At 47.8% G+C, this 25,081-nt stretch overlaps 1 protein-coding gene across 1 annotated transcript in view; it reads right to left on the reverse strand.

Annotated features, from left to right (window-relative positions):
- Nucleotides 1–4,532: 4,532 nt before the first annotated feature.
- The window catches only part of LOC101406268 (cytosolic 10-formyltetrahydrofolate dehydrogenase), a 59,334-nt gene continuing 38,785 nt past the window's right edge, over nucleotides 4,533–25,081 (reverse strand). Inside the window, 6 exon segments of the mRNA XM_087431598.1 lie at nucleotides 4,533–4,715; nucleotides 8,751–8,878; nucleotides 10,138–10,257; nucleotides 11,674–11,821; nucleotides 24,891–24,918; nucleotides 24,921–24,981. Of these exon segments, the coding sequence (XP_087287724.1) occupies nucleotides 4,535–4,715; nucleotides 8,751–8,878; nucleotides 10,138–10,257; nucleotides 11,674–11,821; nucleotides 24,891–24,918; nucleotides 24,921–24,981 (666 nt within the window). The 3' untranslated portion in view covers nucleotides 4,533–4,534.

Raw genomic sequence — 25,081 nt, forward strand, 5'->3', positions numbered from 1 at the left:
CCATCCACATAAGAGCCCTGCACATGGTCTACATGAGTGTTGTTTTCATCATTATCTTCATCTTCCTGACCACTATCACCATCAGAATGTTTCCCCAAGGGACAACATTAGCTGAACCCGGGCAGTGGGAAGAGGAGGGGTGAGCAGAAGGTGGTCAAGAGAGGCAGGGGGGCAGTGAGGAGGAGGGCTGCCTGAGGGCCCATATGCCGTCCTGGGCAATGGGGTGCACCTGAGAGGTTAGGAAAGCTGCTCCCCTTACCCCACGTACACCCAGGAGCCAGAGGGACAAGGCGACAGATTGGAAGGGAACAGAATGAGTGTCCCAGAGAGGTGGAGTGGGGTCCCAGGGAGAGGGCTGGGCCGTGGAGGGCTCCCAAAAGGAAAAGAGAAGAAAACACAGCCAAGGGGTCCCACTGCTCACAGGCTGAATCCCTGCACTTCTAACGTATCCATATGGGGCTGGTCTCACTCCCAGAACCTCAAAATGTGACCCTTATGGCCCAGTAGAAACAGAGTCTGTGCAGGCATTAATAGTTAAGACGCAGTCTTATTCTTCAGAGTAGAGTGGAGGCACCTACCCAATGGGGAACTGCTGTCCCTCATAAGAAGACCTCCCTGTGGACAGACAGACATGCACAGTGGGGGAACCCACATGGACAACAGAAAGTCAGAGAGCGGGGAAGGCACTACGGTTTGGCTAACCATCAGAAGCTAAGCGGAGAGGCCTGGAGCAGATTACCCCTCACGGCCTCACGGCAACTAACCCTGCTCCCTACACCTTGCATGGGACTTGCAGCCCAAGAAGGCTGAGACAACAGTCTATCGTTTGAGCCTCCCAGTTTGTGCTGCTTTGTTCTGAAAGCCCTCTCACCAACTCCCCTTGTGGCCAATACAGGCTGGGCTGTATGTGGTCCCTAGGACTGGGGTCTGAAGAGTGGGTTGACCTGGGGATGGGGTCAAAGCCACTGGGGCTGTGGGACATGGGAGTGGGACTTTTGCGTATTACCTGGGCAGGCTGCCATGAGGCAGCTACTTTCCTTACCCTTCCCTGCTGCTTTCTATTCCTGGTGGCCTTTCTTAGGCGGGAAGCCTCCCGGGCTTCGGCTCAGCCATTGTTGTAGTGGCCCCTCCAGGTACTATCCTGCTGTGCCCACTTCCCTAGGGTGCTTCAATAGGGTGACTCCCTGACTGTATGCCTTGCAGGGTTCCAGGAGCAGATAGTGCCTGGACAATGGGAGGTGATACCTTCCTCTGTAAAGAGAGCCTCTGGTCCCAGTGGATGTTGTTGGGCTAGAGGTGCCCAGCTGAGGGACGGAAAGGGGAAAGGGCGCTCTCCCAACAAAGTGGCTGTGGCACCTCACTCCTGGGTCCCTAAAAGGGTGCTGGCCAGGGAGTCGGTTGAAGCGCTGCGTTGGCTGCAGGCACTGAAGGAACGCTCCGTGTGCCCTGGGAGTGTGGCAGCAGCATCAGTTTGGATGGCATGTGTCATAGAGAGGGACGAAATGAGATTGCAGACTAGTGAGTGGGCCAACTTGGGGCACTGGCCTCTGGGAGGAGGACAGGACACAGCCAACACCTGGATGACCAGCAGTCAAGGGACTGGAGGTGGGGGTGGGTGGGTGTGACTGTGCAGAGGGTGGCATGAGCGTGGAGGGCCCGGAGATCCTTGAGAAGGCCATTGTAGCTGAGCATTGTGAGGGGGTGGGGTTGGGGGCACCAAGCCCCCATCGAGTGTGCAGCCGAAGTCAGGAGTATGATTTCGTTTCAGGAGCCCAGGGAGGTGCTGAGAGGAGCAGTGAGACGACCTCAGATAAATTTTATAGTATCTTCTGATATGAACATCACAAAGATCTGGCCTTTGCTCTTTCTCACACCAGGTAAGCAATTCTCCTCTTTGCCTCATAGCTTCAGCTGGCCTGGCCTGGCACTGGGAAGCCTGGGTGGGAACCCCTGCCTTGGAGTCAGTGCCACCTCCGCCCAGCCTCACCCCGCCCTGTGGGCTAGAGGATTGGGTCTTCCTGCATCCACAGGCCCCTCCCCCGACAGGAGCCTCCCTCACCAGCAGGCCTGTCCTTTAAGACCCGATTTGTCCATCTGTACTCATTTTTATTGATCCAAGTGACATTTGAACACATTCTCCGTGTGAAATACTCCCACGTTCCCGATGAAGCTGAGGGCCTTTGACCACCATCCACAGGGATGTGAGGTCCCTGTTGGTGGATTGCAGTGTCCCCACCCTGTGAGGGGCACAGAGCAGGTGGGAATGACTGTTGGGTGCTGACCGTGCCTGAGCTTCTGAGCCTGGCGACTCCCCTCCTTCCTGAAGTCACCCCTGGCCACCTGCACACCCACGTGCGTGCCTAGTGAAGGTGGGCCATCGGACAGGACAGCGTGGGATGCTTTTAGATGGCAGCCCTCAGTGTGTTTTCCTCAGGCCACACCAGTTTCTCCTGGAGCTGTTTCTGGGTGGTGCCCACAGCTCTGCCACAGCCCTTTGCGCAGCCGTACACCAGCCCCTCATAGGGACACTGTGCAGTCCAGCATTGGCTGTGCTGGGTTTTGCTCTTGGGCGTGTCTCCTTGTGCCCCTGTGTCAGTGAGTCACCACAGTTGTGCTTTGTGGGGTGAGGACTTTTAGGAGACGGAACAGTCACTGCCAAGCTGCCTTTCACAGAGGTAGACCCACTGCACCCTCCCCACAGGCAGCGTGAGGGCAGCTTCCCTCTCTGTTGGCCTTTGGGCCATCTGGTGCTGAGATAAGGCTTCTCACTGCCAGGGCGAAAATCGTTTCCCCAAACCTAGTCTTGTCTGTGTTGATTTGTCTTCCTCCTGTGGAGCACCCATTTCTCTCCTTTGCCTCTTTCTCCGTTGTTTTTTTCTGTTCCTTGGTGCTGGGTAGGAGTCCCTCATTTTTATGCACATTGATCATTATATTCTTTCCAGATAAAATTTTTCAGGTGTACCCTGTTTCTCACCATGACCCTAACTGACAGTGGGTTATTGTGGGAATTAAATAAAATTATACTTATAAAGTCATTCAAACAGTGCCTGGCACAGAGCAGGTACTCTGGAAGTGAAGGCTGTTTTGATCTGCTAGAATGCAAGTCCCCCCAAGGATAGGAGCTTTCAGCAGTTTGGGTCATTGCTGAATCTCCAGCACCTGAAATGTCTGGCACACAGTAGCTGGTGAATAAATAGGTGGTTGCTAAAAATGTAAAAAGGCGATGTTATGAGAACCCCACACAGAGTGATGCCTGTAAAGCGCCTGGTGTGTGGCCGATCTTGCCCTGCATGGGGACTCACCCGACAGGCTCCTTCCTGGTCAGGGTCAGGTTGCGGTGTTGGGTCTGGCCTGGTTGATGGGGATGGTAGAGGCCCTGGAAGCAGCACAGGGGCTGTCAGTGGGAGGGTTCCAGTTCCTCACCCCTTCCCCTGCGGCAGCCAGTCTTCCTCTGGGGCCCAGGGAGGAACAGGGTCTTGTCTGTGTCCTGACACACCCACTACCCAGACGGGTAGGAAACCCACCCCTCCCAGCTCATGTGGGATAGGAACACTGAGGGGTTCAGACAAGGGTGGAGCGGGCAGCCAGCAGGGCCAGGTGCCTGCTGCACTGAGCCTGGCATCGTCCTCAGACAGGAAGCTGGTCCCTGCATGGGTAAGGCCTCTGGTTTTGACACTGCGGTGGAGCAAGGGTAAGGGTGGGGCATGGGGGACCAAGTTGCCTCTAGAGGCTGTGCTGGCCCTGGAGGTCCTGCTCCAGCCAGCAACGATACAGCAGCAGCAAACATGGAATGGGCACCGGGTGGCCCACTCCCCTCATTGCTGCCATACCGGCACTCCTCAGCCCCGCGAGAGGAGAGGAGCTGTGGAGGCCAGACCTGGCAGAGACACCGTGAGCCCTACAGCCATGGGTCTCCTGGGGAAGGTGGGCAAAACCTCCAAAAATGACCCCAAGGTCACACCCTGATCCCTGGGGCCTGGCATATGGTGAGCTGCCCCTTCTGCAATAATGCGGTGCAGCGCAGATGACCTTAGAGTGGGGAGATGATGCAGGGGGCCTAGCATGACCACAGGAGCCCCCTGTAAAGGCAGAGTTTTCTCCAGTTAGTGGCAGAAAAGAGTTAGAGGGATTCCAAGCCTGAGAACAACAAGCTGTTATGGGGGATGGAGGGCTGGGGTAAGGACCAGAGAGAGGCCTGTAGGAGCAGAGAGTAGCCCCAGCCAGCAGCTAGCAAGGGCACAGGACCTCAGTCCTACAGCCACAAGAACTGAACTCTGCCAGCACCCGAATGGGCCTGGAAGTGGGGTCTCCGCAGGGCCTCTGGATAAGGGCCAGCCCAGCCACACCTTGACATCGACCCTGTGAGACCCTGGCATAGACCCCAGCTGAGCCCACCCGGACTTCCCACCTGCAGAACCACAAGCTGATAAACGGTGCCGTTTTAAGCCACTAAACTGTGGTAATCTGCTACACAGCATGCAGACTGCTGTGCTGCTCCTGGAGTTCCTCGGGCCCAGCCTGCCTGTGTGAGCCCTCATGCGGTGAGCAGGGGCCAGGGCCCCACCTGGATCTTGTCGCACCAGCCAGCAAAGTAGCGGAAGGTCTGGATGGACATGCCCACATGGGTCTTCAGGGCCAGCGTGTAGACAGCGCCCGCGTCCAGAGCCTCGATGGTGGCCAGCTCCTCCTGATGCTGCTCCATGAGGTCTGCCAACCTGACCAAGGGGTGGGGGAGGGAGGGAGATGGGCTCAGGCCTGGCACAGCCTTGCCTGCTCTTTCAAGGCCTTTGGTCAAGGAGTCGAGGGGCCCTGCCCTGCATTCAGGCTTTGCCACACTCAGACGTGCTGACCTCAGTTTCCTCATCTGTCTGATGGGGAAGTAATGTTACTTTGCTGTCCCTCTCTCCTGTCCTCTCTCTTTCCCTTTCTTCCTTCCTGAAAATATTGATGGATTGACTACTTTATAATAACCCTCACACATGATCCTGCAGAGGAGTCCCCCTGCCTCTGTAACAAGGAGGTCACCACCCCAAGAGGCCGCCCTCCTGTCTCTGGACAGCCTGGAACAGGGAAAGCATGTGGCTTCAACCACCAACTGATCCAGAGGAGTGTGCTCTGAAGTCGGTGTCCCTGGGATGGAGAGGAGGGATGATCAGAGAGGGATGATCGGAGAGGTGCCAGGAAGGAGCATCTACACAGCCCTCCTTGAGCCCGAGCACTCCCAAGTCCAGTGCCCTCCGTGACTCTGGCAGGTGTGCTGCTGTGGGCAGCCTGGGCATCAGAACGGTGCCCCTTTCTGATGTGAGGGTCTCATGCACCCAGGGCAGGGTGGATGGGGAAGGTGGAGACCACGGATCTAGAGCAGACCTCAATATTGTACATGGGGAGATTTGCCCAGAGACAAGTCTGGGACCAAAGCCTGCTGACCCGCTTTCCATCCTGCTCCTTCCTGCACGTGGCCACCGACATGGCCCTAACACCCCTAGGTCTGCTCCTGTCCTCCTGCCTACACCTCCAGGACCCCCCCCACGGCTGCCCCCACACTCAGGATGTACCCCAACCCTGTGCCTGGTCCATCAGCTCCGGGCTCTGCCCATTTCCTCCTGGGGCCATGGCACCCACTACCTTCCTCCTCCCTCCTCCTCACATCGGCCTCATCCAGGTGCTCAGGTGAATCAGCCTCCACCCTGGGACCTTTGGGAGCCGTGACTGGGTGTGGTGTGCCTGCACTGCCCCTCTCAACCTTCTGTACCTCTTTCAGACCCCAACTCATGTCACTCTCCCTGGGAAGCCAATCCTAATCTCTGCCCACCCCAGACGAATCACATCTCTGCCTTTCTTCAAGCCTTGCCTGACGTCATTGATATTCACCTAGACGAGCACGTCTGTGCTATTTGCCCCTCCCACAAGGACAGGCACGATCTCTGGTATCTTGCTCCCCACTGGATCTCCCGCACCCACTGGGCATGTGGTCAGCACGCAGCACAAGGCTGGTGAGGGAAACCGTGGACTGAATAAGCACGGCGGCAGAACTATGCTGTCACCTCAGAAACAGTGACGCGCCCCGGGCACTCTCTGAGTAACAAGAGCAAAGATGTAAATCACTTTTTGAGAAAAGTTATAGACCAAATAGTGAAAATGCCATGTTTTGGCATTTCAAGGACTAGGGTTTCATCAGCTACAAGGACAGATGAGCCAAAGGTATAAATATATATTATAAATAAGCCAAAGATGGCCTCTGTGTATTGGTCCCTAGGTTGCTATGTCTTTACTGCAGGCTGAAACCTATTAGCTTGAAAGTCTACTGGCGCCAATTTTTACACATCCAATTATTTTAAAAATAGCCCCAACAAGCAGATTTTTAGCCACTTAGAGCCTGCCCGCTTTGCATCCCCTGAGCAACTTCACCTGACAGCTGTTACCATTGGTGAGATGGGCCATGCAGGTATAGCTGTTGCCCTCCAGAGCCCTCCAGAGCCCTCCAGCCCAGAGACCCCAGCCGCACTGCTGACCAACACCGCCTGGATACGGGAGCCCCCTCTCTGATCCCCCTGTCCCCCCAGGAGTTCCCCTGTACCCCTCCCATTCTGAGTATCGGCCCCTCACTGCAGCCTCTGGAGGGTCTCCTGCTGTGGGGGCTTTCCCACAGGTAACCTGCCCAAGCACCCCCAATAAGCCTGCTGTGTGTTACTGCCTCTCATGGTCATATCTTTTTCCTTGACCAGCCCCAAATCCCTCAAACACCCAACACTTCTAGACAATGCCACATGTGTGTGATGTGACCAAGTCATAAATCCAATTCCCAAGACACTAACTAAAGTAACCATCACCTAGGCACACCATTCGGGAGGCTCCGCGAGGGGAGCTGTGCGAGATTGTTCTACTGTCAGCTTGGTTCAACTGTCCTCACACGGCACCAGGTGTGGAAGGAGTAGTGAAGCTGCGCCCCCACCAGGTCTGCAGGGCAGACACAGGGAAGGGCAGGCGCAGAGGGCCTGGCGGGCTCAGCCTGAGCTCCAGCTTGCCCCTGTCCAACAGCAGCCCAGGCCACCACCAGACTCTGGGCCCTGGTCCTGCAGAAGTCTCCGAACACAGGGCGACAGCTTCCCACAGACTCCCCCGCTGGTTCTTTGTGCTCCCACTCTGGCAGCTCCCTTGTCTCCCAAGGAGCTCTATCTTGTCCCCAGAAATTCTGGGGGCTGCCTAGTGACTTTCTCTGACTCTCCCTTCTGCATCTTTCTTCCCAGCTTCTCCCACAATTGGATGATGTCTTATTCCTGTAATGCATTCCGTATTCCACGATACCCATGGTGGTCCTATTCCTTCATTGAACCAGGGATGCTCTGCAGCCATTTCTCTGGGAAATCCTGCCCCGCTCCCTCTCGGGCCAGTGATGGGCGTGCCTCCTCCACAGGGACTGAGAGCCTGCATGGGGCAGGGACTGGGTCACTAGGAGCTCTCAGGCCTTGAGATGTCTGTCCACCCAGTCCGGGTCTCCACTTAGAGCCGTGCAGGGTGCCACTCTCTCACTCGCATTGTGGTTACTGGGGTTATCACGTCACGTGTCACCAGATGGCAGGAGAGCATCTTGAGGGAAGGACACTTCTCTGGGCCAGCGCAGGCTATCACAGGGATCTCTGCTCCAGGGCCAGAGGCTCACCACTACCAGCCTGGGTGTACACGTTTCACAGCTCTGCCTGACCTCCAGGGGCTCTGGGTCACTAGCCAACAGCTTTCTAAAAATGACAGGTTCTCCAACGGGTCTTGAAACTAACTTGAGATGTGGCAGGCTGGGCACGCCGCCTGCCCCAAACCCCACCACCTCTATTCAGTTTTGCAAACCATGCAGCCCGTCTCCGTGGTTCCTTGCAGTGGGGGCTGCCCTGGTGTTTCTGGCCAATAGAACAGAAATAAAAGGCATTCTGACTGTGAGGCCAAGGTGGAGGCTCTCTCCCTCCGGATGACAAGTATGCTCAGACCACACCATCACAGGCTCCACGCCTGAGAGCTTCCCCAGGACCCAGAGCTCCTGGAACTGGCTCACCAGGCTTCCCAACACTGCTCAGTTCATCTGCCCAGCACCCTCCCTTCTTCTGGAAACAACACCTCACTTCCTTGGGGACAACCACTCCTCACCCACGGGGACCACGCCTCTCTTCGGGGCCTCACTTCCACCCTGTGCTCACAAACGGGAGCAAGCTCAAGTCCTTCCCTAAGACTTCTGATTGGAGCTAAGGGAGAGGGCCCCTTCTGCCCTGGTTTAAAAGAAAAAGAAAAAAGAAAATGAAAGACCAGGAGACTCTGGTGGCCAGAGCCGGGCTGAGCAACGACAAGCATCGGCAGGATGGAGCCTGTCCCTGACCCGCCGGCTCTGTGCCCTTGTGGCGTCTGGACTCTCAATACCTCCTCCAGCCCACGCCTGTCTGGGTCTGCCCGGGACCAGCTGTCAGCTTTGCTAGTCCTCGGCTCCCACCTGAAGCACACTTTCACCTTTGTACCTCCTCACCTTTGCTCACACTGTCCCTCCGCCAGGGACACTTTTCCCTAAGGCTACTTGTGTCTGGTGAAATCCCTCCTGCTTCTCAAGTCACTTCCTTTAAGATGCTTTTTCTGAGCCTCAGGCCTCAGGTACATTAACTGTCTGGGACCCCACCTCCTCCTGACAGGACCGCGGGAAAAGGGGCCTTCACCCGAGCATCCACCCCGAGCTGAAGGTGGTGGTGGCTAGCAGGTGGGTGTGGGGCTCTCACCTATACAGGAGCCGGCCCCGGTCCCGAGCGCTGATCTTCCCCCACAGTCCGTTCTCAAAAGCATCCTTTGCAGCAGCCACTGCCTTGTCAACATCGCTGACCTGGGCAAGGGACACCTGGCAGATGGCCTGTGGTGAAGCAGACCCATGAAGCCGTCCCTGGGCCGAGCAAGCACAGACACCCCACCCCACCCACTCCCCTGGCCACCTGGGTGGGCTCAGAGGGCTCAGAGGGCCAATGGGAGGGCACTGGGAACTTGTTTGTGCAAAAAGGGGAAGGCAGGGACCTTCGGAAAGGTCTGCTTGTGTTTCTACACACCGGGGGGCCTTTTCTTCACTTTCCCACTGAGCCCAAACAGGGCAACAGACTCAGGCTGCAGCTACAAGGCTGAAGGTCAGCTTAGCGTTTTCAAACCAAGAGCAGAGACTCATTAACTTAGTGAGTCCCAAGTGGAAGGTTTTGTTCAGTGAAATAGGATAGACATGGGAGATGAGTGGAGAATGCCCATCCCCACTCCCCACTCTGTGCCCTGAGGTGTGTCCTGAGGGTGCCCACCTGCACTACAGCACAGGGTCGGGGCGTGGCCAAAGGGAAGCTGGCGGAGATGGGGGTGGAGGAGTGCGGCCAGCACCTACTCGCTGATCACCATGGACAGTGCCTGCTGAGCAGCCCTGTCCACACAGCCTCCTTCCTAGGAGTTCCTGAAACTCCAGCTCCTGATGTTCCTGCCTGAGGGGACTGTGCCCCTTGTCTGAGTCCTTGCACCCTACCATGCCTTTGTGAGTCACTTTCTTTAAACTTCCCTCAAATGACCCACTTTGAGTGTGCTATCTGCTTTCTGCAGGGACCTGAGTGATGCCGTAGGGTAGGACGGGATAGAAAACAATCAGGACTCGCCTGTAAGAGTAACTGCTGTTTCAGGTGTGTGTGTACGTGAGAGTATAGCATGCGTGTACGGGGTCACGATGCAAGAGGGTCACAGGAGACAGTCTAACAAACACGGGACTCAGGGAAGAACTGCCTGATGGTGGGGTGTTCAAATACTCAAGAAGGTGGGGCCCACGCTGGGGTCATTGTTGGAGTGTGGAGGGGCAGGGAATGGCCTTCAGTTCTTCCTTGGGGGGTTTAACTCTTTCCCCAGTCTTTGAAGTAGGCTCAAGACCCTTTAGAGTCCTCTTGCCTCCCCACTACCCTCCCCCCCATGTCTCCCCACTATGCCCTTCCTGTAGGAAGGACTGGAGACTGACTGCACCCCTTTCATGTCCAAGCAGAGGCCCCCCGGGCCAGGACCCCCAAAGGCCATGTCGGGGAGGTGAGGGAGTGGATGGGAGAGGAGGCTGTGGGGGAAAAAGGGGCGGGCAGGAGGAGGTGCTGGGCCTGCACTCACACTTCCATCTGTGGGGTTGATGGTCTCATAGGTCTTGTTGCCCTCGGCATCCACAAATGCGCCCCCAATGAAGAGCTGGTGGGGCATTTGGAGGGTCAGCTTATTCACTGCCTTTTCCACCTGGGAAGGAAAGTTTCACAGGCTTTAGCCACAGTGTCGATTCTTCACAAATGAGCATCGGTGACAGGCACATAGCCACAGAAAGACACAGGAAACACTCACAGATGGATAGATAACCACTCACGTGCGCACACACACAACCAAGGGGGCCAGGGCTCAAGGCCCCTTGGCCTCCTCAGAGATCCTTTGCCAAATCCGGTCCTGCTGTCCTCCTCGGCCCAAGGAGCTATTATGTGGGCAGTTTTGGGAGCTGAGTGACAAGAAGAGGTGAAAAGCATAGACTTTGAGGCCAGACTGCCTGGGTTGGAATCCCAGCTCTGCCACTTACCTGCTGTGTGACCTCAGGCTGGTTGCTTAGCCTCCACACGCAGGAAGTGCTAGTCAGTGGACAGGCCCTTGTAAGCCACCAGACATGACGCCAGCCCCACCACTCACTTCTCTATGGATCTGAAATTCACACTGAATACAGGAGCCTCTGGGATGCCATCCTTCTCTTGAAATCTGTTCATCAGTCATTTGTCCACAACCCCAAGGCCAACCTGGTGTCCATCCCGGCCACCTGTACTTTCTTTTTCAGCTTTTGTTCCAAATTATCAGCTAAACAAACAAAGCTAATTCCTATGGGATTTTGTAGCCTGCCAAGATACCCCAGGGACAGTTTTTCAAGAATTTCTTTAAAAAATAGATTTGCAATTATTTCACCACACTTCTGTATATACAAGTATAATATATAAGATCATGTGTTTTCCTTACTAGGAAATACTCCCAATTTCTCTCTCTCTTCCTTCCTTCCTTCCTTCCTTCCTCCCTCCCTCCCTCCTCCTCCTCCCTCCCTCCCTCTTTCTCTCTTTCTTTCATGTGTTTCAACAAAAGGAACTTAATGCAGAAAATTAGTTGCACAGGTGACAGAAGAGCTGAGAAGTCATGAGTCAACCCAGAGGTTGGCAACCGCAGGAAGCCACTGACTTTGCTAGACTACAGGGACAAATGGCAGAGGTGATGGTACCAGAACTAGGGGACAAGGCCACTCTGGGAACTGGAGTCCCAGCAGGGTGATCTGACAGGGGCTGGAGGCACAATAGAGATGCAGCCACTGCTGGAAAAACCCATCAAAGGAGACAGAGGGGGAGAAGTACTCTGGAAAAGTCTCTTCTTAATATCCTGGTCTCATGTGTTGGGACTCAGAATTTGTCCCATACACTGAGACTTAGACAGCAATGTTCTCTGTTGAGTTTGCTTTACTGCCCTGGCATCTTCAGGCTATCCAGGGAGAATTTGGGACACTGAAGGGTGGGTTCTTGAGGGTCCTGGCTCCCTGGACATCCAGGTTTCCCCTGTGTGTGATTGTGGATTCCCAGACATGGATGCTTGAGGGGCCAGCAGGGCCATGCCTGCATGGAGGGGCCCAGGACTCACATAGTCAATGACGCACTTGCTCTCTTCGTCGTCCCCTCGCAGCTTTCTCACTAATAGTTGGATGAAGTCCCTGAAGGTGGTCGCCATGTAAACATCCTCGTTTTCTAACTCCAGGCCATTGCACAGCTCCTTCACTTCCTCAACCAGTCTGGAGGAAAGGAGATGGAAAAGTGGGAGCATGGGAAGAGACTTGGTAGGCTCCTCATTTTTCTAGCACCAGTGATGGTGGTGCCAAACACATTTATCCAGAAGATACCTTCATCCCAGCACCCAAAACAAGGTTGTTAGTCTAGAATTGGGGTTAAGAGCCCAGTCCATGGACTCAGAAAGCCCTGGTTTCAAGTTCTGGCTCCACCACTCACTAATTTGTAACCTTAGGCAAGTGATGAATTCCTCTGAACTTTAGTTTCTTCGCCTGTAAAACTGGAATAGTAATAGCTCCTCTACTATTTTCTGATGAGTAAATGAGACAACCCACTTGTTAACAATAATTAATAGAAGATTAATAATAATTCTAGAAAGACACTGTTAAAAGAATGAAAAGACAACCCACAGATTGGGAGAAAATATTTCCAAGTCACATATCTGATAAAAGACTTGTATTCAGAATATATAAAGAACTCTCAAAACTCAATACTAAGAAAAAAAAAAAAACACAATCCAAGTAAAAATAGGCAAAAGATTGAACAGACACTTCACCAGAGAAGAAATATGAATGGCAAATAAGCACATGAAAAGGTGCTCAACATCACTAGTCATTAGGGAAATGCAAATTAAAACCACAATGAGATATGGCTACATACTTACAAGAATACCTAAAATTAAAAAGCCTGACCATACCAACTACTGGTAAAGATGTAGAGAACTAAACTCTCAGACACTGCTGGTGGGATTGTAAAATGGTACTTTGGAAACCACTTTGGAAAGCAGTTTGGCAGTTTCTTAAAAATTAACCATATACTTTTCATTTCACTCTTATGTATTTACCCAAGAGAAATAAAAGCCAAGTACAGACAGAAAATGGCAGAGTAGGAAGCTTCAAAAATCCATCCTTCCACCTAGATGACTACTGAACTAGCAGGAATGGTCTGAATCAAATATTTTGGAACTCCAGAGCTTAGTTGAACATGTGCAGCATCCAGGGGAGAACATGATGAAGAGGCTGGTAAATGTCAGTAAATTTTAGCCTTTCATGAGGTATTAACCCCCATTTCTGTGGCAGGAAGCAGTGAGGGCAGCGGGTCTCATTACTGGTGCAGCTTGCTAGAGCCAGGGTGGGCAACAAGGACCTCGTCCTCCATATATTTGGATTGTGTGTTCTGAGTGCCGATGCTGCTTTTGATCACTGAGGGGCCAGCACAAAGGCTGGTAGCCACTGTTTCAGCTCCCACATGCGGAAGCAGCTTCCAGGGGATTTAAAGAGGCTCTCCTTTCGGGAGCCAGACATTAAAAAAAAATCCTTGTTAGGCCACTGGCTGACCACAGGGATAACAGAAGAGAGACCTCCGTGACTACACACAACAAAGAATACACATTTTGCAAAAAAATTTTGAAAAAGTCACAAATGGATGGCTCCAGAACTCCACAAGCAAGATTTAGCAACCTCTGAGGAGTGATAGAATTAGATTTTCAGCATTACCACACATAACACTCAAAAAGTCCACTTTTCAACAAAAAATTGCAAAATACACAAAGAAAGGAAAGTATAGTCTATTTATGGGAGAAAAAAATAATTTGAAAGAAGTCATCCCTGAGGAAGACCAGATATTGGAATTATTACTCAAAGATGTTAAATCAACTCTCTTAAATATGTACAATGACTTAAAGGAAACCATGGACAAAGAACTAAAAGAACTAAATTTCAGTGAACTTGAAATTACCCAGTATGAGGAGCAGAAAGAAAAAAGAATGAAGATAAACAGAGCCTGAGGGACCTGGGGGATACCATCAACATACCCATTACAGAAGTTCCAGAGAAGAGAGATAGAAAGGGTCAGAAAAAATATTTGAAGAAATAATGTCCCCAAATTCCCAAATCTGAGGAAACACATGAATATACACACCCAGGAAGCTAAATGAACTCCAAGCAGGGTAAACTCAAAGAAAACCACACCAAGACACATTACAGTCAACTTGTTGAAATCCAAAGACAAAGAAGGAATTTGGAAAACAGTAAGAGAGAAGTGACTCATCACATACAAAGGATCCTCAATAAGATTAAAAGCTGATTTCCTCTCAAAAACCATGAAGGCCAGAAGGCAGTGGGATGACATATTTAAAGTCCTGAAAGACAAAAAATTTGTCAACCAAGAATTCTATATCCATCAAATCTATCTTTCAAGAATGAAGGAGAAATTAAGACATTTCCAGATAAACAAAAACTGAGGGAGTTCATTACTAGTAGACTTGCTCTACAAGAAATGAGGGAGTCTTTCAGGCTGAAATGAAAGGACACCAAACAGTAACTCAAAACCATGAGAAAAAAATAAAAAACACTGGTGAAAGTAACTATGTAGGTAAATATGAAAGCCAGTATTATTGTACTTTGGTATCCTTGTACCTTCTCTCTTTTCCTTTATGATATAATAGGCAAATGCATAAAACAATAATTTTAAACCTATATTAATGGGTATACAATGTATAAAGATGTAATCTGTGACAGTAACAATATAAAGGGAAGAATAGAGATGTATAGAATTAGAGTGTTTGCTGGAGTGATGTCAGCATCATGGCGGAGTGAGCTCTCCCCTTAGACTCTCCCCCCCAAGATACAACAAAAAGGACATACATATACCAACAGAGAACATTCACACAACAAAAAAGACATCTGAGAGACCCACACAGCCATACATCTGAAGGTGGAGGTGCTGGACCCCCCGGAGGGAGTGGAAGGAGGTAAGCAGAGCTCCTCTCCCTCTCAAACAGTAGTGACCCCAGGACCGTGTGTGGCTCTGAGAGGAGGGGGGTGAGAGGTGGCCCTCCTTGGGAGAACCGACACTCTCCAAGTTCCCTCACAGCCTGTGGGAAATCCCCACATGGAGGTGACTGAACTGTTGTGGGGGTGTCTTCATCAAGCTAGCACCCCAGGAGAGCAGATAGTGAGGGAAGAGCGAGAAGCCCCTGGGATTGCACAGGTGAAGGAAAGTGCCTGTCCCCCCCACCCAGCACTCCAGCTCAGCCAGTCAGTCAGAGCGCCCATGCATATGTTAGAAAAGCAGCAGCTAGAGGCCAGGGCTTGTGGAGGGCCCAGAATACACAGCTCTTGACTCCCACTCAGTGGCAGCAGGTGGAAGCTGAAATCAGATACTATCACTATGCAGAAGCACAAATCCACGCTGTCAAACAGTATGAAAAATATACTGAATCTCCAGACAAGAAGGAAAATGACAAGCACCCAGAAATCAATCCTGAAGGCACAGAAATCTATAATCTAAATGAAAGAGAATTCAAAATAGCTATCATAAAACACGCCAATGAGTTACAAGAAAATACAGATTGACAGTTCAATGAAATCAGGAACTTCTTCACAAAACAGATTGAAACTATAAAGAAAAACCAATCAGAAATGTTGGAGATGAAAAATACAATGGAGGAGAGAAAGAAAAATTTGGAGTCTTTAAATAACAGAGCTGACAATATGGAGGATAGAATTAGCAATCTAGAGGATAGGAATACAGAAATGCTTAAGAAGGAGGAGGAGAGAGAACTAAGACTAAAAAGAAATTAAGAAAGTCTCCAAAAAATAACCAACTCAATTAGGAAATGCAACATAAGGATTATAGGCATTCCAGAGGGAGAAGAGAGGGAAAAAGGAGCAGAGAGCTTGTTCAAAGAAATAATATCTGAGAACTTCCCAAACATGGGGAAGGAGCTGGAAATACAAGTGAATGAAGCCAATAGATCTCCTAACTATATCAACGTAAAAAGACTCTCTCCAAGGCATATAGTAGTAAAGCTGGCAAAAGTCAATGACAAACAAAAAATATTAATGGCAGCAAGGCAGAAGAAAATAATTTACCAAGGATCCCCTATCAGGCTTTCAGCAGATTTCTCAGCAGAAACCTTATAAGGCTAGGAGAGAGTGGAATCATATACTCAAAATTCTGAAAGACAAAAACTTTCAGCCAAGAATACCCTATCCAGTGAAAATATCCTTCAGATATGATGGAGAAATAAAAATGTTCCCAGATAAACAAAAGCTAAGGGGGTTCACTTCCACCAGACCACCACTACAACAAATGCTTAAGAATGCCCTCATACCTGAAAAAAAAAGGGGGGGATACAAAGCCTTGAAGGAAAGGAGAAAAATAGGTAGACAAAATCAGAAAAACTGCAGCTCTCTAACAGAACAGGTTAGCAATCACTTAATTATAACATCAAAGACAAAGGGAAGGAAAACACCAAAAATAAATATAATCTTGTAATTTTAACCACAAACTCACAACACAAGATGGAATAAGTTGTGACAACAATAACTTAGAAGGGGAAGAGGAAAGGGATAGAATCGACTTAGTCTAAGGAAATAAGAGGCTATCAGAAAATGGACTATATCATCTACAAGATTTTTATACAAACCTCATAGTAACCACTAAACAAACAGTGAGAACAGAGACACAAATGATAAATAAAGAAAAATCTAGGAAAACCATCATAGAGAACTAGCAAACTGAATTGGTAGTCTGTAACACACAGGACGAGAAACAGGAAATGCAGAACAACCAGAAAACAAGCAATAAAATGGCAGCATTAAGCCCTCATATATCAACAATCACTCTAAATATAAATGGATTGAATTCTCCAATCAAAAGACACAGAGTGGCAGGATGGATTAAAAATCAAGACCCAATAATATGCCTCTGGGAAACACATCTCAGCTCTAAAGACAAACACAGGCTCAGAGAGAAGGGATGGAAGACGATACTCCAAGCTAATGGCAAACAAAAGAAAGCAGGTGTTGCCATACTTATATGACACAAAGTAGACTTCAAGATAAAAAAGACAATGAGAGACAAAGAGGGGCAGTATATAATGATAAAAGGGACACTCCACCAAGAGGACATAACACTTATAAATATATATGCACCCAACACAGGAGCACCAAAGTACATAAAGCAACTATTAACAAACCTAAAAGGAGATATTAACAACACAATAATAGTAGCAAACCTTAACACCCCACGTACATCAATGGATACATCATCCAGACAGAAAGTCAACAAGGAAATAGTGGAATTAAATGAAAAACTAGGTCAGATGGACTTCATATACGTATATAGAACACTCCATCCAATATCAGCAGAATACACATTCTTCCCAAGCGCACATGGGACATTCTCAAAGTTGGGAAACAATGCAAGCCTCAATAAATATAAGAAGATTGAAACCATATTAAGCATTTTTTCCGACCATAATTCTATGACGCTAGAAATCACCTACAAAAAAAGCTGGGAAAGTGACAAAAATGTGGAGACTAAACAACATACTATGGAACAACCAATGGATCAATGAAGAAATTAAAGGATAAATCAAAAATATCTGGAGACGAATGAAAATGAAAATACATCATACCAACTCATATGGGATGCAGCAAAAGTGGTCCTGAGAGGGAAATTCAGAGCAATACAGGCCCACCTTAACAAACAAGAGAAATCTCAAAGAAGTAATCTTAAACTACACCTAACAGAACTAGAAAAAGAAGAACAAACAAAGCCCAAAGTCATCAGATGGAGGGAAATAATAAAAATTGGCACAGAAATAAATGAAAAGAAACCAAAAAAACAGGAGAAAGGATCGATGAAACAAAAAGCTGATTCTTTGAGAAGATAAGCAAAATTGACAAACCCTTAGCCAGACTCACCAAGAAAAAAAGAGAGAAGGCTCAAACAAATAAAATTAGAAATGAAAGAAGAGAAATTACAATGGATACCACAGAAATACAAAGGATTATAAGAGAATACTATGAAAAACTACATGCCAACAAATTGGACAATCTGGAAGAGATGGATAAATTCTTAGACTCACACAACCTCCCAAAACTAAATCAAGAATAAATAGAGAATATGAATACACCAATCACAAGAAAAGAAATGGAAACAGTAATAAAAACATCCCCAAGAATAAAAGTCCAGGACCAGATGGCTTCTCAGGAAATTCTACCAAACATTCAAAGAAGATTTAATACATATCCTTCTCAAACTAATCCAAAAAAATGAAGACGATGGAACACTTCCTAACACATTTTAAGATGCCAACATCACCCTGATCCCAAAGCCAGGCAAGGACAACACAAAGAAGGAAAATTACAGGCCAATATTGCTGATGAACATAGATGCAAAAATCCTCAACAAGATATTGGCAAACTGAATACAGCAATACATTAAAAGGATCATACACCATGATCAAGTGGGATTTATACCAGGGATGCAGGGATGGTTCAACATCTGCAAATCAATCAATCTGATATACCACATTAACAAAATGAGGAATAAAAACCACATGATCATCTCGATAGCTGCAGAGAAAGAGAAAGCATTTGACAAGATCCAACACCCATTTATGATAAAAACTCTCAATAAAATGGGTATAGAAGGAAAGTACCTCAACATGATAAAGGCCATTATGACAAACCCACAGCCAACATCATACTCAATGGGGAAAACCTGAAAGTTATCCCACTGAGAATAGGAACAAGACAGGGGTGCCCACCCTCACCACTCTTATTCACTGTAGTACTGGAGGTTTCGGCCAGAGCAATTGGGCAAGAAAAAAAAATAAAAGGCATCTAAATTGGTGAGGAAGAAGTGAAACTCTTGCTGTTTGCAGACGACATGATTCTATATATAGAAAACACAAAGAATCCATCAGAAAACTATTAGAAATAATCACCAACTACAGTAAAGTGCAGGGTACAAAATCAACCGACAAAAATCAGTTGCATTTCTATACTCTAATAACGAACTAACAGAAAGAGAACTCAAGAAGACAATCCCATTTACAATTGTAACAAGAAGAATAAATTATCTAGAAATAAATTTAAGTAAGGAGGTGAAAGACCTGTACAATGAAAACTATAAGACATTATTGAAAAAGATTGATGATGACATAAAGAAATGGAATGACATTTCATGCACAGGGATTGGAAGAATAAACGTAGTTAAAATGTCTATACTACCTAAAGCAATCCACAGATTCAACGCAATCCCAATCAGAATCCCAATGACCTTCCTCATGGAAATAGAACAAAGAATCCTAAAATTTATATGGAACAACAAAAGACCCTGAATAGTCAAAGAAATCCTGAGAAAAAAGAACAAAGCTGGAGGCATCACAATCCCTGACTTCAAAACATACTACAAAGCTACAGTAATCAAAACAGCGTGGTACTGGCACAAAAACAGACACAAGATCAAAGGAACAGAATTTAAAGCCCAGAAATAAACCCACACATCTATAGACAGCTAATCTTCGACAAAGGAGCCAAGAACATTCAATGGCGAAAGGAAAGTCTCTTCAATAAACGGTGTTGGGAAAACTGGACAGCCACATGCAAAAGAATGAAAGGAGACCATTATCTTTCATCATACACAAAAATTACTCAGAATGGATTAAAGACTTGAAGGTAGGACATGAAACCATAAAACGCTTAGAAGAAAACATAGGCAGTACACCCTTTGAGATTGGTCTTAGCAGCATCTTTTTGAATACCAGGTCTACTCAGGCAAGGGAAACAAAAGGAAAAATAAACAAATGGGACTACATAGGCTAAAGAGCTTCTGCAAGGCAAAGGAAACCATGAACAAAACAAAAAGACAGGGGCCGGCCTGGTGGCACAAGCAGGTAAGTGCATGTGCTCTGCTGCGGCAGCCCAAGGATCGCTGGTTCGGATCCTGGGAGTGTACCGACGCACTGCTTGTCAAGCCATGCTGTGGGGGCGTCCCATATAAAGTAGAGGAAGATGGGCATGGATGTTAGCCCAGGGCCAGTCTTCCTCAGCAAAAAGAGGAGGATTGGCAGATGTTAGCTCAGGGCCGATCTTCCTCACACACACACAGAAAAAAAACCCAAAAAGACAACCCAGCAACTGGGAGAAAATATTTGCAAATCACATATCCGAAAGGGGTTAATCTCCAAAATATACAAAGAACTCACACAATTCAACAAGAAAAAAACAAACAACCCGATCAAAAAATGGGCAGAGGATATAAACAGACATTTTTCCAAAGAAGATATACAGATGGCCAATAGGCACATGAAAGGATGTTCAACATAACTAGTTATCAAGGAAATGTAAATCAAAACTATAATGAGATATCACCTTACACCCATTAGAATGGCTATAATCACCAAGACAAAAAAATAATAAATGTTGGAGAGGATGTGGAGAAAAGGGAACTCTCGTACACTGCTGGTGGGAATGCAAACTGGTGCAGCCTCTATGGAAAACAGTACAGAGATTTCTCAAAAAATTAAAAATAGAAATACCATATGATCCAGCAATCCAACCACTGGGTATTTATCCAAAGAACATGAAATCAACAATCCAAAGAGGCTTATGCACCCTTATGTCCACTGCAGCATTATTCACAATAGCCAAGACATGGAAGCAAGCCAAGTGTGCATCGACTGATGATTGGATAAAGAAGATGTGGTGTATATATACACACACGCAATGGAATACTGCTCAGTCATAAAAAAAGACAAAATCGTCCCATTTGCAACATGGATGGACCTTAAGGGTATTATGTTAAGCGAAATAAGCCAGACAGAGAATGATAAGCACCGCATGATTTCACTCATATGTGGAAGATAAACAAACACATGGATGAAGAGACTAGATTAGTGGTTACCAGAGGGGAAGCGGGTTGGGAGGTGGGCATGAGGGGTAAAGGGCGCATATATATGGTGACTGATGAATAATAATGTGCAACTGAAATTTCACAATGTTATAAACTATTATGACCTCAATAAAATAACTAAAAAAATCTCAACTGCAGTTTTACAGAAATAGAAAAAAAACCATAAAATTCATGTGGAACCTCAAAGAACTTTGAATAGTCAAAACAATCTTGAGAAAGAACAAAACTGGAGGCCTCACACTTCCTGATTTCAAAACATATTACAAAGCTACAGTAGTCAAAACAGCGTGGTACTGGCATGAAGGCAGACATATAGACCAATGGAACAGAATCAAGAGCCCAGAAATAAACCCATGCATATACGGTCAACTTGTCTACAACAAGGGAGCCAAGAATGTATAATGGGAAAAAGACAACCACTCCAGCAAATGGTGTTGGGGAAACTGGATATCCACATGCAAAAGACTGAAATTGGACACTTATCTTACACCATACACAAAAATCAACTCAAAATGGATTAAAGACTTAAACGAAGATCTGAAATTGTAAAACTCCTAGAAGAAAACATAGAGGAAAAGCTTCATGAAATTGGTCTTAGTAATGATTTCTTGGATATTATACCAAAATCATGAGCAACAAAAGTAAAAGTAGATAAGTGAGACTATATCAAACTAAAAAGCTTCTGCACAGCAAGAGAAACAATCACAGAGTGAGAAGGAAACCTATGGAACACGAGAAAATATTTGCAAACCATTTATCTGATTAAGAGTTAATACTCAAAATATATAAGGAACTCAAACAACTTAATAGCAAAAAGACTACAATCCAATTAAAAAGCGGGCAGAGGACCTGAATAGACATTTTGCCAAAGAAGATATATAGATGGCCAACTGCAACATGAAAAGATGCTCAACATCACTGATCATCAGTGAAATGCAAGTCAAAACCATAATGAGATATCACCTCACACCTATGAGGGTGGCATTACTAAAAAATAAAAAAACAAGTGCTCTCGAGGATACGGGAAACTAGAACCCTTGTGCACTGCTGGTGGGAATGTAAAACGGTGCAACCACTAGGGAGAACAGTATGGAGGTTGCTTAAAACATTAAAAATAGAGCTACCATATGACCCAGCAATCCCACTTCTGGATATTTATCCAAAAGCATTGAAATCAGGATCTCAGAGAAATATCTGCACTCAAATGTCCATTGGTCACTATAGCCAAAAGGTGGAAACAACCTAATGTCCACAGACAGATGAAGGCATAAAGAAAATTATGTGGTCTACACATACAATGGAATATTATTCAACCTTAAAAGAGAAGGAAATCCTGTTATATGCTACAACATAGTAAACCTAGAGGACATTATGCTAAGTGAAATAAGCCAGTCACAGGACAAATACTCTATGATTCCACTTCTATGAGGTATCTAAGGTGGTCACATTCCTTGAAGAAGAAAGCAGAATGGTAGTTGCCAGGGGCTGGGGAGAGGGAGAATGCGGAGTTGCTGTGCAATGGGTATAAAGTTTCAGTCATGAAAGTTAAAAATGTTCTACAGATCTGCTGCACAGCAATACTGTACAGCAAGTACATTGTGCTATGGTTAACAATACTGTAATGCACACTTAAAAGCTTATGAAGGGGGTAGATCTCATGTTTTACGTTTTTACCACAATAAAAAAGGATGCATGCTCTTAACTGTTTACTAAGAGCAGGATCAGTTTTCTCTGCACCCTCCACCACCCTCAGCTCAGAAGCTCTACGCAGGCCTGGCTTGGCCTCAGGATATCCTTCTCTCAGGTGTCTGAAATTCTTCTTAGCATTATTTTTGAACAAAACATTGATTTTATACTTCGTATTAACCACACAATAAGTCAGAGTGAGATACAAGAGACCCGTAGTGTGCGATTTCCAAGCACACAGGCCCGGTGCACCCTCTTATATACACGGCAGGTTGCAAAACCGGCTGCAGCGCTGCACCCTTCTGTGGTCCTGGCCTCGGTGTGACCGCAGCACCTGCCGTTAGGAGCTGAGTCCACTTCCCCATTCCTTGAAGCTGGGCCAGCCCCGGGACTGGCACTGGCCAATACAATGCAGTGGACATGATGTGCTCACGCTCCTAAGACCCTCTCACTCCTGGGACCCTGCCACCACTACGTGAACAAGCCTGGCGAGCCTGCTTAAGGGGCCATCCTAGACCAGCCAGCCCCCAGCTGGCCTGGCAGCTGACATCAGCTGAGTCTGGCCCAGGTCAGCTGAGCCCAGTCCAAACTGTGGACCCCACAGAACCACAAGCTAAAGAAATGGTGTTGTTTTAAGCCACTATGTCTTGGGTGGTTTGTTACACAGCAAAAACTAACTGGTGTGATACACATCCCCGAGTCTCATGAACTCACAGTTACTCTTCAGCATCAACCCCTGCTAAGATCCGCCCAGAACCTCCCCCAGGTGGACTGCATGCAACTCCTCTAATTACCATTTATCTGAAGCTTTCCATCACAATATCATTAAAATAAGGGAGAGGCCTGTAGTCAGGATCACGTGGTGTTACTCTGTCCAGCCTTAGGTGGACTTTTCAATTTGGTCAGACTGCACGTGTGTTCTTGTCTCCCCCCAGAGCATAAACGTTAGCCTCCTCCTCGCTCTCTCCCGCAGGTCTTGGAAAGTCTCCTGTTGCATCCACGTGGGACTGGATTTCACACATCCTCTTCCATCCTGGATCCCTCCCTCACCAGTGTGCTGCTCTGATTGGCACTGCCCACTCTACAGCTCTACTGATGGCACCAACATGCGGGTCTCAGCTGAGCATTTCCCTGAAACTCTTCTGCACACCATATTAATAACACACCCTTCCTTCTTAATTGTGTACATGAATTTTTGTCTACTTGAGCTCCACAGAGTTTCCTCTGTACCTTCTTGAAGCACAAAAAGCTCTCCCCTGGGGCCGGCCCGGTGACGCAAGCGATTAAGTGCACGCGCTCCGCTGCGGCGGCCCGGGGTTTGCCAGTTCGGATCCCAGGCGTGCACCGACGCACCGCTTGTTAAGCCATGCTGTGGCGGCGTCCCATATAAAGTAGAGGAAGATGGGCATGGATGTTAGCCCAGGGCCAGTCTTCCTCAACAAAAAAGAGGAGGATTGGCATCGGATGTTAGCTCAGGGCTGGTCTTCCTCACAAAAAAAAAAACAAACCACCTCTCCCCACGTGTAGTAGACATCTTTGATTCTGCCTTCACAACACCTACTTCCTCTGCTTCTGGGAATAGCATTGACATTTTCCAAGGGAACAACCTTCTCCCCTCTTTCCAGAGATGTGGGTTGAATGTAGTCAACTCAATCTTTGGCTCCAGAGGTGGGCACATGACCTAGCCTTGGCCAATCAGAGATGTCTCCTCCTGGGGGAGGGAGCGTTTCGTTCTTGTTGGGCCACATGCCTCCACCAGAGTCAGTCAAGTTCAAGTCTAGAACTTACATGGAAACTGCCAGGAAAGTATCCCCCTTTTCACTGGGAATGTTAAAAAGACAAGAAATTAGACCAGAGCTACTGTGTAGCCATCTTGTCACTGTGAGGAGAAATTCTGCCCCAAAATGAGGCAACAGATGGTGACAATGTTAATGACATAATTTGAGCCTTTGGAGTAGTCAGCTATGCCTAAAGAAAGCTACTGTGGACTTTTTGACTTTTGTTTTTTGGTTAAACTAGTTTCGATTAAGTTACTGCTGCTTGCAAGCAAAGGTCTTCTTAATACATCTCACATTCTTCCCTTTATACACATTTGACACATGGCTAAATGGCAAGCAGGACAATTCATACAAAGGTGAAGAAAAGGTAACCGAATCTACGGCGATAGACTGTCCATGGGGCGTCATGGCCACTGACTCGAAAAGGAACAGGAGGAACCTCCTGGGTGAGGCTGGTGTCTGTATCTTGATTAAGATATAACTCCTGTTAGATATGATACATATGACACAATATCTACATCGTATATATGATGTAACTTCTGTGCTAGGTCTGCATCTGCCTTGTTTTCTGGCATCCACGCTCTCAGAGCCGTGAGCCACCACCTAGAAGTCCGAGTGCCAGGGCATTCACTGTGACACCAGGCACCAGGCACAGCAGTGAGAAGCCACCTTGGACAAGGACATCCCTGCCCAGCTGTCCCAACTCACGCCAGTCCACTGGCTGCAGCCATTCAAGGCGGCCCCCCAAGGCCTGCACATGCAGGCCCTTTCTGGATCTCTGACCAGCACACGACCCACGAGCATAACAAATGGTTGTGGTTTCCTGCCACTCAGTTTTGGGTGACTTGTGACACAACCACAGACACCTGGGATAGGACCCTTCCACTCCTGGGCCTACCTCACAACGTCCACCGACGCGGCCCCGACCTGAAGAAACGAGTGGACCCATCCACCTGCAGGCCGTTGGGAAGAATCCGTTTCCAGGCACTCTGAAAAACAGGCACTGTGAGAACACAGCTCCCAGGGAGCCAAGAGCAGGCGTCCGAGGTGAGAGCACCTCCTGATGTGCACATGGACCACTGGGGTCCA

The sequence above is a fragment of the Ceratotherium simum genome, chromosome 5, assembly GCF_057802395.1.
Source record: "Ceratotherium simum simum isolate JZ-2026a chromosome 5, ASM5780239v1, whole genome shotgun sequence".
Classification (NCBI taxonomy): Eukaryota; Metazoa; Chordata; class Mammalia; order Perissodactyla; family Rhinocerotidae; genus Ceratotherium; species Ceratotherium simum.